Source organism: Strigops habroptila, chromosome 7, assembly GCF_004027225.2.
Source record: "Strigops habroptila isolate Jane chromosome 7, bStrHab1.2.pri, whole genome shotgun sequence".
In the NCBI taxonomy this organism is placed as follows: Eukaryota; Metazoa; Chordata; class Aves; order Psittaciformes; family Psittacidae; genus Strigops; species Strigops habroptila.
In genome coordinates, this window is record NC_044283.2 from 47,746,645 (window position 1) to 47,762,415 (window position 15,771).

At 41.4% G+C, this 15,771-nt stretch overlaps 1 protein-coding gene across 1 annotated transcript in view; it reads left to right on the forward strand.

Moving 5' to 3' along the window:
• The first annotated feature begins 1,324 nt into the window (after window positions 1–1,324).
• MMRN1 (multimerin 1) overlaps window positions 1,325–15,771 on the forward strand; it is a 51,988-nt gene continuing 37,541 nt past the window's right edge. Inside the window, exon 1 of the mRNA XM_030491939.1 lies at window positions 1,325–1,851. Coding sequence (XP_030347799.1) covers window positions 1,325–1,851 — 527 coding nt within the window. The remainder of the gene's footprint in view (window positions 1,852–15,771) is intronic.

Here is a 15,771-nt window from a genome sequence, read left to right on the forward strand (position 1 = left end):
CTTCTCCCTTTCTTTCCCTGCAACAAGAAACTAACTCTTCTTAGTTCTCAGGTTCTTGTCTAGTTGAGTTTTGAATATCTCCAGGCATGGAGATCCCACAACCTCTCTGGGTAACCTGCTCTAGTATTCATCTACTCTTCTGGAGTGAAAAAATGTCTTTATACTGAATATCCAAGATCTTTTCTGCATGCAAAGTTACCAGTATTATGTTTAGGTTGCAATTAATATTGTTTTATAATAATAATAATTGTAATTAATTAATTGACAAATTATACAATAAAAGAGAAGGAATGGACTCAGTGTTTCAGGATATTCCTTTCAGTCTTGCCTATGGGTAGGATTCAGATAGCAGATTTAGAGATATGGATGTAGAGGTCCATAAATATAGATTTGCATGTGAACTAGGTGTCTGAACTCCAATTGCAGTCAATGGGGACCTAGGATGGGATTTAGTTGCCCCTATGTAAGCTTTTAACGTCATTTGAAATGCCCTCAAGTATCCTGCCCCAAAAGGGCACGTGCCTTCATTAGATCATATGCCACCTCTGCCAGGCTCAAATTTGTGTTTGTTGTACCCTAATCTAAAATAAGACCCGGCATCTGTGGGCAATGCTATAGAAATAGTTTATACACATCGTTGCATGAATTATAGAAATGGGATGAGGCATAAATCGCCAATGACCTGTAGGTAAATGATTACATTCGAAGCCTTGTGGTACAACAATGAATACCTTGATACAACCATGAACCTTTTCTGTGTCATCTCCCCACTTCTGGCAGCAGTGTGCTTAAACATTCAAACAAAAAGAGAAGACACAGCAAACTTTCAGCTTTATGTAACATACCAGCCTTGCCAACTTTTTCAATAACAAGGTCATAAGTACAAATTATCCAAAGGGCACATGTGACAAGTCACTTCTGTTCTCTGTACACGTACATGTGAAAGGAAAATTACCTAATAATTTCAGGTTTTATCCCTCAGGATTACTTTGCAGTACATATTTTTCCACATTTCTATTGTGCCATTAATCTTTATCCTGTGCCTTCTGCAGAAACTTCTTTTTTCCTTCCACAAAGGCTGCCAGGCTCCCACTCTCTAAAGGGTCACAGGTTGCAGAGGAATCCACAGAAACAGGAAACCAGGCTTCCTCAGTCAGTTTTGAAACACCAAAACCTGTTTCCTTTCTACAAAAATAAAGCCTGTCAGGGCGTCCTCTTGGTAGGCTCACTGTATGAGCAGCAGCTTAGGAGAAGGGAGAAGTTACTGGATTTCTTACTGGGGAAATAAATGTGAGATAACTTACAGCTTTTACAAACCAGCAGAATGAAGGAGATAATGTTCTTGCTGCTTTTATTGCACTTACAGAGTGGCAGCTTTGGATTTAATACTCCAGGAAAGCTATGGGCAACAGGCCAGAGTGGTGAAACCCAGACAAGTCACTCAGACTTGACGCCCTCTCTGACCACAATTGTGGGGTCACCCCATTCTGAGATCCAAGCTGCTGAAGTGAGTGCCTCACAGGGACCTCCTTTTGCATCTTCTGGCAAGACTTTAGGAATGAAAGCAGTGAAGAAATCTTCCAATCCTTCAACCTCTACTCCTGCAAGCCTGACAAATAGATATAGTGATGGTGACTCTGACAAAAATAAGATAGGAAGCTCATCTAGCAGCAAAGGGACATCTCTACAGAGCAATTCTAGAGAGGTCCCCCTTCAGCACGAGGTCACTACAAGCCAGGATACAGCTACACAGAGAAGATCTCTCAAGCAGCCATCTCACAGCACTGGTATCACCAGCAGTCAACAGGATGACAACTCCAAAGCATCCAGCTTTGAAACTACCAGAGGAAAGTAAGGAAAGTTACATGTTTTTTCTTTTCTCCTATGTACTGCTTAGGAATAGTTATTTTCCTGTTCCCAGTGAAATAATTGGCAGAAGTCTTAGTAATTTCAGTAAAATTGTTTTCTGAACTGAAAGACCATCTAAAACAAGTAAGGGACCAAACCTGCAGTATTTACTCAGTCAAAACCATATACTTGTAACAGACTAAGTGCAGCTGTATTTTATTCCTCAGGGTAGTTATCTCAAAACCAACAGGAAAGTCATTATAATATATGGGTAGGAAAGGATTACAATAGATGTCTCCCTGTTTTATTCATAGTACTTTTGTAGGGTTTTTTTTTCTTTAATTTATTTTTTCTTGTGAGCAAAAGAAATTACAAATGCACTTTTTCATTTTGACTCTATTAAAAATGATGGCGTTTGTAAACTTCTCCACTAACTTAAAAATACAGGCAATTAAGTGTACAAAATGCATCCATGTCTGACAATTTGAAACATCTTATTCTGTGATAAAAGCTTATGAAAAGTGGAGTTGCAGGTGGATGTGCATTCAGAATTGTATAACTTAGTACATACTAGCTATGTGTAACAGAGTGTATCAAATTGTGCTGTCTAGTTTTATAGCTCTGGAGCACTCATTTATTTTCTTTGCTCCCCAGTGTCTTCACTTCTCAACGGGGATGTTGATACTGACTTTGGAGATGTTGCAAGGTTCACTTAATTGCTGATACATATTCAGATGCTGGTAGAAAATTAAAGACACAAAGGATTGGTTGTTTTCCATAGTATTTACAGAGAGTGGGCTTTCAGAATATAGATTTCTTCTTTTCATGGTACTTGTCCAAATGTTAGCATCCAAAAGGAGGAAAAACTCTTTTGCCTAAATTCACACAAGAGAATAAATCACCCCTTTGAAATACTCCTACAATTATCTTGCTATGTGTGGCTGAGAGCTAACGTTCCTTCAACTCAGAGAAAAGATTACCCTTGACCTGAGCATGTTTTGGATCACACATATGTGAAATAACACACAAACACCCAAAGGAAAGGAGTCCTTTGCCTCCGCTTGCAAGAAGTACACCAGCAAGGAGCTGTGTTTCCCAGAGAGCTTTCCTAGCATATTCCTGCAGCTGTAAATGTCATCTGTTACTACACCTTACTTTGGTGTTTGGCAGTGTCTCAGTTAACCTGAGTTAAATGGGTTCTGTTTGCATGTGGGAGCTGATAACTGCATCTCCATTAAAATAGGTCCTAACGTATGTTAACCTTAGAGCCTTTAACTTTCTCAGCTTTTTTCAAGAATAGTGTTTCAGTGAAATTAATCGTCAGAGAATTGTCAGGTATTGTTTCCACCTTTTACATAAAATTTAAATACAAAGAAAGCAAAAAATTAGTCTCTGGTGAATGAGGTCTTATATTTTATTTATAATAATGGGATGTGGTTGGAACTGCAGAGAGGCAAAATAAGCAAATCTTGGATTGGCTAGCACTGTATTTCATGAGTGGATGAGGAGCAACCTGCTGTGCAACACATGTAAAGATCTTTTTTTTTAATCAAAGTTGCAGGAATGTGTAGCAGCATGAAACCCCAGCATAAAACAGAATGCTGAATCCCCACTCTTTTCACAAACTGCTGGGCTACGTAGCCTCTCTCTAGCAAATGCCTACAGTTCTGGTGTGGCTTGATACTTTTCACATCAAGATTCTTGTGTTACAAGCCTTGTCTTCCTACTGCATTTAAGTGCTTATACAATCAGCTAAGGTGTTTTGAGCTTTTCTTCCAGTTTTGCCACTGACTTGGACTGTGATTTAAGTAAGTCATTTCACTATTCTGTCCCCCTTTCCCTATGAATTAGACCTGGATGAACAATACAGATGCTTGTGACTGATGTTTTTCCAGTGAACTCATGAAAAAATGCCAAGTCTAGTGTGCCCAGTGTTATCAGTCACTGCTGTGAAACACCTGGAAAGCTGCTGCTGAGAAACTATGCATAAGAACACAAGCATTTTTATTGATTATGTGCAGGTGCCATTTCTAGCATATATTTTCATTAAAAAAAAAAAAAGCATTTTATTGCAAATAAAGTGAAAACGATGCTGTAAAACTTCCAATAAAGACATATGGGTTTCTTCAGGTTTACTCATTTAATGCCTGAGCTCAGCAAGAATGACTCAATAGCAGATTTCAGTTGTAAAGCGTACTACCTCTGAAGAAATTTGGAAACACAATTTGCTTTTGAATTTACTTTGAATTAGAGCAACTCTTTGCTTTTAGTCTGTATTCCAACCTGAATTTTTGAGTGACCTTGTAGGCACTGCATGACTCTGTAAACCTTTATGGCAAACCATTGTGCTAACACATGTGCAGAAATGGTGACGTTACAAGGCTCCATATAAAAGGAACAATAGAGAGAAGTTGAGGAGAGACAAGAGGAAGGAAAACAAAACAAAAATGAGCATTTGTTTTTCAATATATTTATAATTTTTAGAATAGCAATACATATACTTTGTTGGAGAGTCTCCAGGGCTATGAGATTACCCACAAGGTACAGTATACGCCCATTGTACAAGCTTAACTACCCAAATACCCATTTTTGAAGGAGGTTGTGTGCCTTACTGGCTAAATTACAAGGTAATTTCTTTGCTATCTCTACCCTAGATTATCTGAGGACAGTATTATGTACACATATCATGTTCATACTAGAACCAGATTAGAAAAAAAGTTCTTCTGATTCCCTCTATTTTTGCAAAATTCTCAGGAAAGTGCCAGAAGAGCATGATTTGGAAAGATTTAACAGATTTTCAAAGCCTGCACCTGAAGAATATTTCTGACAACCACCCAGTGTGGCAGGCAGGACACACCCAAGGTAGGGGAGCTGGCATCATCCCAGAGCCCAAATCGATAGGTGCAGCTGGGGTGATGCTGCAGTGCCAAGATCAAGCTGGGAAGGCAAATCAGTGAGTCAGGATCAGGCCTGGTGATGGTGACCAGGGTAAGCCACATCCCAGTGGTCACTAGTGATGGGGCAAGGTCAAACTTAGGCCAGGATGTCAGCTTGCCATTAAGGATTGGCACAGGCAAAATGTAATCCTGGGGTGAACTTCAGTGCGGCCTCTGAGCCCATGGGCAGGGTGTATGGATGGAGACCTCAGGTCAGGCTGGTTAGGGTGAAGAAAACCCACAAGCGCCATTAGGGTCCTGGCAAGTTTCCATTTGACTGTATTGAAAGAAATGCACTATTAGGACTGTCAGAATAAATTAATAAATTTTTCGCCTACTGAAACAGAACCATATTTGCAAAAGACCATGACTTTATTTTAAAAACCCATCTCAGGTTGGCTTTTCAGGTTCCAGCAGAACTTCTGGGGGCAGGGACATACTGCAACAGGCAGAGGTATAGTCAGTAGGGCTAACGGCTCCAGATTATAAATTCTGTTGTTAATAAAACTTGACTTTGAGCCTCTCTGTATCACATCCCAGTGTCATATTTTAAGTGCTAAATATTGGGCATATCCTTATCTCTAAAACCACTAAACTCTTCCTTATTCTTTGCTGGAATGAAAATGCTATGAAATCCTATTCTTTTGCAGTGAGGTGGAACAAGTTTATAGTTAACTTTAGAATAGGTATAAAAGGACATAATTTATAGATTCTGTAGTTACCTGCTCTCAAACTATTTCAGAAGAGTGGTTTCACTGGTGAAGTATCCCCACTTCCGGGAGGTCCTGCACCCAAGCTTTCAAAAGAGTAAGGAAACTTCATAGGAAGCACATGTGGAATGGCCTGAGCTGAAGGAAAACTCCTTTCTTTACTCCTAGTAATAACTTTGACTTAAGCTCTGAAATGTAAGGCTTATGTCTCCACAAACAAATATGCATTTTATTTTTTTTTTTAAATTATTATTATTTCTGCCTATCTTCAAATTTTGATGCTATCCATATCAATGAATAAAGGAATGCTGGAAAACTAGAGCTGTGTTTCAGCAGTAGAGAAAGAGTTTTTCCAAAGTTCAGAGACATTAAATGTGAGCACCAATTTGGTGTCAAATAAGAAAATTAATGATACATTCTTTTCAATTGAGTTTATGTGAGATACGGGGCTTTTAGCCTGTGGAGAGAGACAATTGAAGTATTTCAGTGTATAAAGCATCTTAAATAACATTGGTGATATGGTGCAAGTCTGAGGCAGAATCCTGAGACTAGCACACTCGTCCTTCCATTCTGAATCCAGTTTTATTAATTACTATTCAAGGCAGCTCCTGAATACATGAGACATTCACTCAGGCTGTAAATTAACCACACTATCTCCATGTTGTTGGATGGCTTTACATTAGTCTTTTCTTTTCGTATGTGTATATTACACATTTTCCAATTATCCTGAATCCACTGAGGGTCTTCACAGACTTCCTCTGCCGCTACTTTGGGTAGTGGTGAGCTGATGGTGTTTTATTACTAAGCACAGAAGGGTTTGAGAATGTCAGCACCAGGGACAGATTTCCTCAGCTGTCACATGTGCTAGGACTGCTGAAATATTTCATTCTCATGACCAGACCTCTGCATTTCTCCCTGGAAATTGCTTTTTCCTGTATCAGGTTGGTAGAATTTCTATTGTACTGACAAATTAAAATGAATGGGTAAGCTCAGCAGATGGTTCAAATACACAGGGTATGTAAAAACCTGATTTAACTGCCCAGTTAATGCAAGGTTCACAGTCTCCTTTCACCATGTCACTTTTTAATGGAGCAGAGGACAATTCTTGAATTGATTTCTTAAGACTTTTGCATCACTGTGCATTTACAATAAATACAATCATGCATGGCTTAGGTTTCTGCCTCACTAGGTATGTTCACTATGACCTGGAAGGAGGAACCCCTTACACTGGTACTTAGGTTGCCTTGGTGGCTAAGCGTCAGAGGATGTTCGACAAGCAGTGCTTGCTTTGCCCTCACAATGTTGTATTCCAGCCTTGCAGAAGACCTCTGGAATGAGCCCCTTTTATCCAGCAACCTGGATAAAACTTCTGATGAACTTCTGATGCTTGGCTGTAAGCCCACAATCTAGTTTTCCTGCACATGCTGAATGCACTGCTACTCCCGTTACAGTCCTAAAAACCAAATCATTCAGCCAAGTGCTGGTATTCACTACTTCATTGGTATTTCATCCACAGAATAAATGAGGCAATGGGCATAACCATGCAGTTCCATAATGATGCATACGGCACCAAGAAAATGTTGCTCTAAAGAGAATTTTAATGCAAGTATTTAGAGATTGGTGCTGTTTTCTGCTGAGCACAGAAGTAAAACAATTAACAGGTGACAAAGACTGCTGGTGTGAAGTAGCAAAACACCTTATCACATCGTGCACATGAGGTACTGCAGCACACTGTACTGCAGCAGTACCTTAGGTACAGGTATAGGGCAAGAGCTGCAAAAGGTTTGTGCAATTCATAGACTTTTCGTTTATATTATGCTATTATACCTTATGTATTGTGGAAATATTTTCCACTGCTGTTGTCTCATGCACAGAATGAATTAAAGGATCTGTCTGCTCCAATGTGGTGATCACTTTTCAAGAGGTTCCAGTGCTGGGGTGGGAAAGAGTCATTGCTGGAGATGGTTTACCCAGTTTGGGCTGCCTCCCAGAGGGACCAGTAGGTGTTTTGTCTTTCAGAGAGAGAAGAATTGGTAAAAAAACATCCTACAATACTGTACTGTAGGTGATAAACTAATAATTTCTGAAAACCAGGCAAAAATTCAGGAAACAGCAAGATCCAAAGTTCTGGTTCTCTGAGACAGCTTTTCAGCACTGATGGCTTGGCAGAGTCATGACTGACTGTTTTCAGTAGCACAGGAAACAGCACTGGGAAGAAAAAAAGAAATCACATCAACACCCAGGTTGCTTCTGAGACACTCACAAAGTACTCATAAAAGATAAAAAGCCCAACATCTTTTCCTCTTAGCCTCCTCAGAGTCTGGTCATTTAGGTTTTCTGTGATCAGGCACCACTATACAGATGACTTCTGAAATTTTTTAATGTGGGTAATAAAGGTTTCCATTCATCTCATCACACTAAATATTTCACTGATGCTCACACTTACCTTTGCTCTTGCTCTTTGTTTCGTCTGCCATGGGAACAATGAGGATTAGGAACAGAGTGTTTTCCATACCTATTAATGTCTCTTCAGCCCTCTGCATAGTTTAGAATTACTGTAACTGGAGACAGTGTTAGGATTTACCTCCCAGTCACTGCAAAAATTCAACCCTTTCCAGCCTTTCCTTTAAGGTACACCAGAAACATCTGCTCAAGTCTGCCCAGAAAATATGCATTCTTGCAAATCTCAATATAATTGACATTTTAGAAAACTGACACTTTCCTTTTGTCACTTATAAAGGCTTTCTTTTTTGGTATTTCTCAAAGTAGAGAAGCCATCACTAACGTACTGCAATATCCTTATCTGTAGATTACAAAAGGACTAACAAACCAATGAAAATGAGTACCACTGAAGGTCATCTGAGAAGCACTGACAGTAAACTAGCCCAGAACTACCTTGATGAATTTTCTACTCTGGGTCAATTAGGTGATGGAAAATAAATGTATATTCCAGAGCAGAAAATGCAGAGTTAATACCCTTTTAAAGAGCAGTTTGTCTGGGTTTTCATATGTGTTTTACTGGATGATTCTCAAAGTAGATTAATGGATATCTTCTCAAATGTCTAAATTCCAGCTGAAGGCAAGTTTGGTTATTTTGAAGGGCTCTGAACACAGAAAGGGAGATAAGGTCTGAAAGAGCTGATCTGGTTCAAAATGAGACAACTTTTTAAATGCTAAAATAGATTGGTGAAGTGCTGGATTAGTGAAAATTGTGAATTAGTTTTTGCAGCTCAAGGTAGGACATACAATTGATCATAACAGTAAATAAAAACTTGGATGAGACAAAGAGGCTGTTCACAGTCCAAGGCTTCAGCACTGTATATACAAAAAAAGGAAATGAATGATGAGAGTAGAATTTGTGTTTTGTAATGGACAGGACAAAATGTCGGGACCCTGAGTCCCGAAAAAAAAGCATTAAACAAATAGTACGATTCCCTCCATCTCATACTTCAGTGTCAACAAGTCAGCTGTTTCTCAGGGCTAAAAACATATCCTGTAACATATTTACCACCACGTACTATATTATATTACGTATCAAATGCCCTTTTCAGAGGCTGTCTGAGTTTTCCATTCCAAACAGCATGTAAAACAGGTTTCCCAATCTGGTTTGTGATCTGTCCCTAGTGAGTAGTGAATTTTTATTTCAGCTGAGATTCATGTATGAGATTTCAGAGCAAAGGAAGCTAGGCAGTGAACCTAAAAAATTAACTGATTGTGGTTCAGATTTATAATTTCTCTTATTTTTGCTTATATTTTTGAAAGATGACTGATGTTTATTTCAAGATACAGAATTTACCATATCACTAGTATCAAAAAGGTAAGAGGTCTCTGTAGTCACCTAGTGGAGTTCAAAGGAAGTTGTTAAAACCACAACATCATCTCCCGTGCAATAGCAATAAAACCTTGTGAGAGTTCTTGCTATCCTTATAATCTAAGTGTTTACACTATGTCAACCAGCATTATCTCTCATCATCCAAACCTGGCAGGTAGTTTAAAGCAAATTGAAAATATATCACAGCAATGTACTTTTATACTAACAAAATTCAGGGCTGATACTCCAATCTTTTTGTAATGCTCTTTCAGACTGGGAAAAATCCTAGCTTAAAAAATAAAAAAGAAAAAAATGGATTTCTTCCATACCGTATCATTATATGGTTTTACGTTTGAATGCACTTAACTGACTGTATTCAGAACAACAACCATATCACCCAAAGGAAATAGAAATATAAGCAAAGAACATAGGTTCACAGAACCATAGAATCACTCAGATTGGAAGGAATGTCTGGAGGTCACTGGTCCAAACTCCTACTCACTGCAAGTCCAGTTGTGAGATCAGACCAGGTTGCTCGGTCAGGTACTGAGCTCCATGCTCTGGGCTGGTTGTCTGGGCCCTGCTCCAGTGCCTGGCTGTCCCCATGGGGAACAAGTTTCTCATACTCAGGCTGAACCTCTCTTGTTTCAATATGGGTCTCTTGCCTCATCCTCCTGCCATGTACTGCTGGGAATAGCCTAGCTCCAACTTCTTCATAGAGTTTGGGGGACTGGTGTTTGGGGGTCTTCCCCATCCTGAACAAGCCCCTGTCCTTCAGCCTCTCCTCACAAGGCATCTACTGGCTTCAACTGCTCATAGCATCTTTCTACATCCCCCTTGCTGAGGTGTAAAGGACAATACAAAATGCAAACGAGTGTAGAGTTGAGATTAGTAGTTCAGAAACTATTCTGCAAAGCATGAATAAACTGCGTACAATGTGAATGAGGCAAAACCAGCAACCTGTGCATGGAGTTTAGCAACAACTTCAGCTCTGGGTCCTTTTATACTCCTTGAGCAACACAATAATTTCATTACCATGATTCAGTGATGTTCAGCTGGGCTGATTCAATAGCATTTCTATTAAAAGCCAGGTAATCTAATTTACTCACGGATAAAACTAACTGATTTTCAGATATAATATGAAAGGGGCAAAACAAAATCTATACCCTTTGTGGCCTGACTGCCACTGGTGTTCCTGTGGAGTGTTTGAGGGCCTCTTACAAGTGGAAGCAAGCGTGTACATGTATACCTGATAATCTATAGTTGGCAGTTTTTGTGAGGGTTTGTTTGTGGTTCTTTTCCTTGGCATGTGTTTTTCTTTACTGTGAGGGTGGTGAGACATTGGCACAGGTTGCCCATAGAAATTGTGACTGCCCCATCCCTGGCAGTGTTCAAGGCCAGGTTGGATGCGATTTTGAGTAACCTGGTCTAGTGGAAGGTGTCCTTGCCCGTGGCAGGGGGATTGGAACTGGATGATCTGTAAGGTCCCTTCCAACCCAAACCATTCAGTGAGCCTGTGATGTATCTGAAGAGTTTACAGTGGCAATGTGCTGTGGAAGGAGTCCTTGCAGTCTCATTAACTTCCACTCACCCTCTCACCCTAAGGAAGTTAAAATTTTTCAGTGTAAGTGTAAATTGTACTTTACTTTTCAGCAACCATTGGTACCACAGCATCGAGAGGACTGTTTCAAAGCCTGCGGAGGTTAAATGGAAATATTTCCATTGACTGCAAATGTATTCGTAGCAGTCCTGTCATAGACCAGACAACTTTATCAGTAAGCAGCCACAGCACTCCTTTGGAGTTAAACAAATTTATGGTTTTCTTTTGCCGCCCTCCTTCCTGCAGGCCCCCTGCTCTCCCCCAGCACCCCCTGGGAGCCCAGCAGAAGGCGGCGGGGCTCTCCTAGACCGCTGGTGCAGGTCAGCCGTACGAAGGGATGAAGCTGTACCCGAATGTACACGGCCCGGCCCGCCAAGCAGCCGTGAGCAGGGTGGCTGTCGCGACAGAACCGTGGTTGTCCCCACGATTTGCTGTCGCCGCGGAGCTATAGGCGCGTTAACCGCCTCCACCGGCTCCCCGCCTCAGCGGGGAACGGCCGCCACCTGCCGGCCCTGCCCGGCATTGCCTCACCTCAGCCCGCCCCGCCTCACAGCGCCTCACGACACCGCCCCTCTCCCTCCTCCTCCGCGCCGCCACCGCCTCACGGCACCCGGCGTTGACCCGCCGCGCTCTGGGGCCGTGGGAGGTCTTAACCAGGCGCCAGCTGCCGGCACCGGCAGCGGGTGGCTCCCGCATGGTGCTGGCAGCCCGTGGGGCGGGAGGGGAGGACGGGGTGAGCCTGCTGACGCCTGTCTGGGTGCGGCGGGCAGCTCAGACCGGGCGCCCAGGCTGCCACCAAAGAAAGCATGCTAATTCCCCTGCTAATTGCGAATTAGGCGAGGGTTTTAAGAGTGCCAGCAACATGCCAGCGAAGCAAAGATGAATCATGGAATATGAGTTTAGAGGCTCTTGAGTGTTCCCTGAATCACAAGGCAAGGATAGACCTAAGAGCAAGCGCTTATACGGCTCCTTCAAGTGGGGTATTTTTCACAGTATAAAGTCAGGGCCAGCTTCAGAAAGCTGCACAGTAAATTAAGAAGCAGATTTGCTTTTTATGACAGCTTAAACAAGAATAAGTCAGTAACTACTGCTGAGGCATTACCTACTATTCCTCTCCTAGCTGTGCACCACAGGACAGGTTTCTGTAGGCCACATGGTTTCATTTTGTGAATGGGTAGTTGCATTTTGCAGGGAATCACATCCCTTTGAAGTTGCAAGATGTTGCCCAGTAATTAACACCATATACCATTTCTATATATATGTATCTCCATATCATGAGGCTGATATAAATTGCTGAGGATGACTCAGTTGAACACAAGGAAAAACTACAGTAATCTGCCTTACCTTGTCAGAAAGAAGGGTTTTTTTCCAGTTGAGGGAAACACACATATTATTGCTACACACTCACGTACACTGGGCACTGGTTTTCTGTCATGGACACACTGCAGGCAGTCCTTGCTTACAATTGCAAGGTACTTCCATCTCATGGTTACCTCCAGGCTGCACCTTTTCTATTTCCTGGGCAACTGTGGAAATGAAGAAATGCTTTACGGGAATGTTTCCTCTGTGAGAAGGCCGGTATGAGAAGAATCATAGAATCATAAGATAGTTAGGGTTGGAAAGGACGCTACTGGAGAGGGTATTGACGCAAAATCTGCATAAGAGGTACAGGACATGTAGGGTCCCAAAAGCTAAGGATAGGCTTAAGGGCACTGTCTGCGTCCTGCTAATGCCCTGCCAGCAGTAGGTGCTTGGCTCCAGCTGTGTGGGCAGGCTCTGTGGCCCATTAGCTACTCAACACTTTGAATTTGCAATGGCTTCAAACCCCAGAGGACTCAGGCCTGCCAAGACTGCAGACTAGACATGCTTACTGGCTGCAAAAGATGCTGTTCTTCCTGCTATGCCCCACTTCTCAGATATGGTCAAACCGCACTTGATGGAGGGTTTGGGTAGCGGTATTTTGGTTTGAGCTGGAAACACTGCGGCAAATGTAACAAGCAAAGAGGCTGTTTCAAAAGCCTGAGGACTCAAAGTACTCTCCCACACCTGCTAGTAGTGAGTTTTCTGGGCCAACACATGCAAGAGGAGGATGAAATCTGTCACATGGGCTTTATGCCAGTTACGGACTTGCACCGCTTTCTCCAGGCTGCATTTCTGTTGTATGTTGTGAGGATTTTGTTTTGTTTTTAAATACGGCTTTCCTGATTGAAATCAGTCTCAATGCAAAAGAAATGCCTGTTCCTGCAGCTCTCAACAAAACCTGCATGTTAAAAGCCTGTGTTGCTGCTCTGGAATATATTATTCCATGGAGGGTAAAGAGGATTTTCAGGTTTAAAGTCCTGTTATGCAAATCAGCTGTCTTCTGTTCTGCCTTTGCATTAACACAGCCTGTCATAGTTCTTCTGCCGTGTTTCATCTGCTATTTTCAAATCTACATTTTTTCAGGCAATTTGATTTCAAAATTATATTTACATTCTTAACATCTCTTAATGAGCTTATTTCATTGGTAGCGTAAACCTTATTATGAGTCACACCAGGGGCTCTTTTGCTATGAATATTTCCTCCAATTTAACCTGATCAAAGATTGCTGGGCCATGCAAAAACCACAGCTTCAGACATTGCACTTATGTAGCTTAAGAATGAGTTAAATACTTTAAATAGAAACAGTCTGCTCAAGTTGAGTTAAATTTTTGGTAGACACCAGAGGCTGAGTTCAGACTACCTTTAAAACCAAGAGCAGTCCTTAACGGATACATTTGGGATGTATTGTACCATGTTTTCCTTTGGAGGGCATCTCCAAAGGTGCAAGTTCCAACAGCTGCTTCCTTGAAGCTAGCCACCCTCAGTAATAATGGCAAATAGTGGATTTGTATTGTGAATATTAAAGAGTGGATTTTTTTTTTTTTTAAACTGGACTCTGTATTCCAGGGCTTTCATGTATTTTACAACTGCTTTTTTGTCTGTTTTCACTGTTTTATCTTCACATTGACCACATTTGCTCAGATGTAAAATGTCATTCAATTACCAAAAGTTCTACCCCAACCATGTGTGCTGCAGAAAGGTTGTCACTGACAACACTGTTATATATCTTCTGCTTCATCCCTTTCTGTGGTGAGCTGTCAGGTCTGCACGCGAGGGTAAAGCGCAGGCTAGGGAGCCACAAACTCAAGTCCTAACCTCATTTCTGCTCCTCGTAGCTCACATTTTAAAATCTGACTCCTATATTTGCATTCTTGATTTGCAGGGGTGGTATGCTTAGCACTCAGCTGCCCAAGGTGTTAGCTGTTAGGCCTTCTCTTTTCAGACAGATAATGTGCAGCAGTAAAAGAGGTGTGGTACCGCAAACTGCTTGAGGTGGTATTATCACTTCAGATGTCTTCTGATCAGATCTGGTATGCCATGAGTTAATTGCTAGGAGTTATTCAGGAATTTAGATGTTAACATTCTCTGTACTGAGTTTAAATCATAAGCAGACCATCATGCTTGCTTAAAGCTCCTCCTTAATAGACCACTGCCAGTCTAGCCCAGCATCACTTCCTGCATTTGCTAAGAAATGTTTAGCATCACATTTACAGGCTAAAAGATTATTTATTTGTTTTAATCTCTATGCTGCATTTCCAAGAAAAAAGTAGTTTTTAGTCTTGGATATGAATATACAGAACTCTCACTACAGTTGTGAAACGGGAGAACCCTCATGCCTTTAGTGAGAAGGGAGCTCAGTGGTAATTCTCTGAACAACCTCACCTAAAACTTCCACCCACATTCATGGGCCAGGGCTCCACTTAAGCCCGGGCTTAAGCCTGTTCTCTTTCTATAAGGTCTTGTCACTAACAGTCCTCTTGGAGTTGGTTTGTTGCCTAGTCTTTGTTTGATAATTGCTGGGCTGCTACTTGATCTGTTCCTGTCATTCAGCTGCTGCTTGCCTGTCTTTGACGCTGTAGTACTGTATGCAGCTGGTGAGGTCAGTGTTAGCTCATGTGGTTGATTGCTCTCCTCCTTCTATTAGGGAGAAACCCTGGTCTTGCTGTTCCCTGATGCTCAGCAAGGAAGCTCCATGGAAGAGCTATCTTGTTGTGCTTGTGAGGGAGCTAAGTGTCCTGCCATGTCCTGCTCCTACTGAACACTTAGCAAGAGGGGGTGCCTATCCTCACTTGGTGCTGCAGAGGTGTGCTGGAAGGGATGGAGCTACAATTTCTTTCTCTCTCCCTGACTGTTGGCAGTGTTTAGCTGCAAATATCACTGTTATTTAGTTACCCCTGCTAGTCTCTGTATGACATAGAAGACCGTCAAGGACCTATATGTCCCAACTAGAGGGGTGGTGTAAGTAACTTTACTATCCCTCTTCAAAACTCAGAAGGCTTAAGCCTTTTTATTCTGCCAATTTTATGTGTCTCAGACTTGCTGAGAGTTGCTTCTGGCTTCCACAGAGGTAGTGAGAAGAGTACTTAATCTTTAAGCTTATGCTTGAGAGCTGCATTTAATTTTTGTCAAATATTTATTCATGGAGTCTCTAATTTATAGACATAGACAAAAGGCAATAGCTAGAGGAAACAGACCATAGAGGAAGCATCAGAAAAAAGCACAGCCTTTTTATACCCAATTTAAAAAGAAATATTATCCTAATGAAAACTCTCAAGGAAGTGGAGAGTGAGTGAGCAAAATCAGATCAAAGAGACTCAACAAAATCCCATTTTATATGGAACACATTATTAATCAATTAAACGATATGTGTTGTGTGAGGGAGCACCACAGTACTGGCAGCAGAAATACTGAGACGTTCAGCCTGTTGGCCTTAGCATCTTCCTAGCTTATCCTGCTGTTTTCTCAGGAATCATTTTCCAAGTAAAGCATTTCTGTATTTAATAT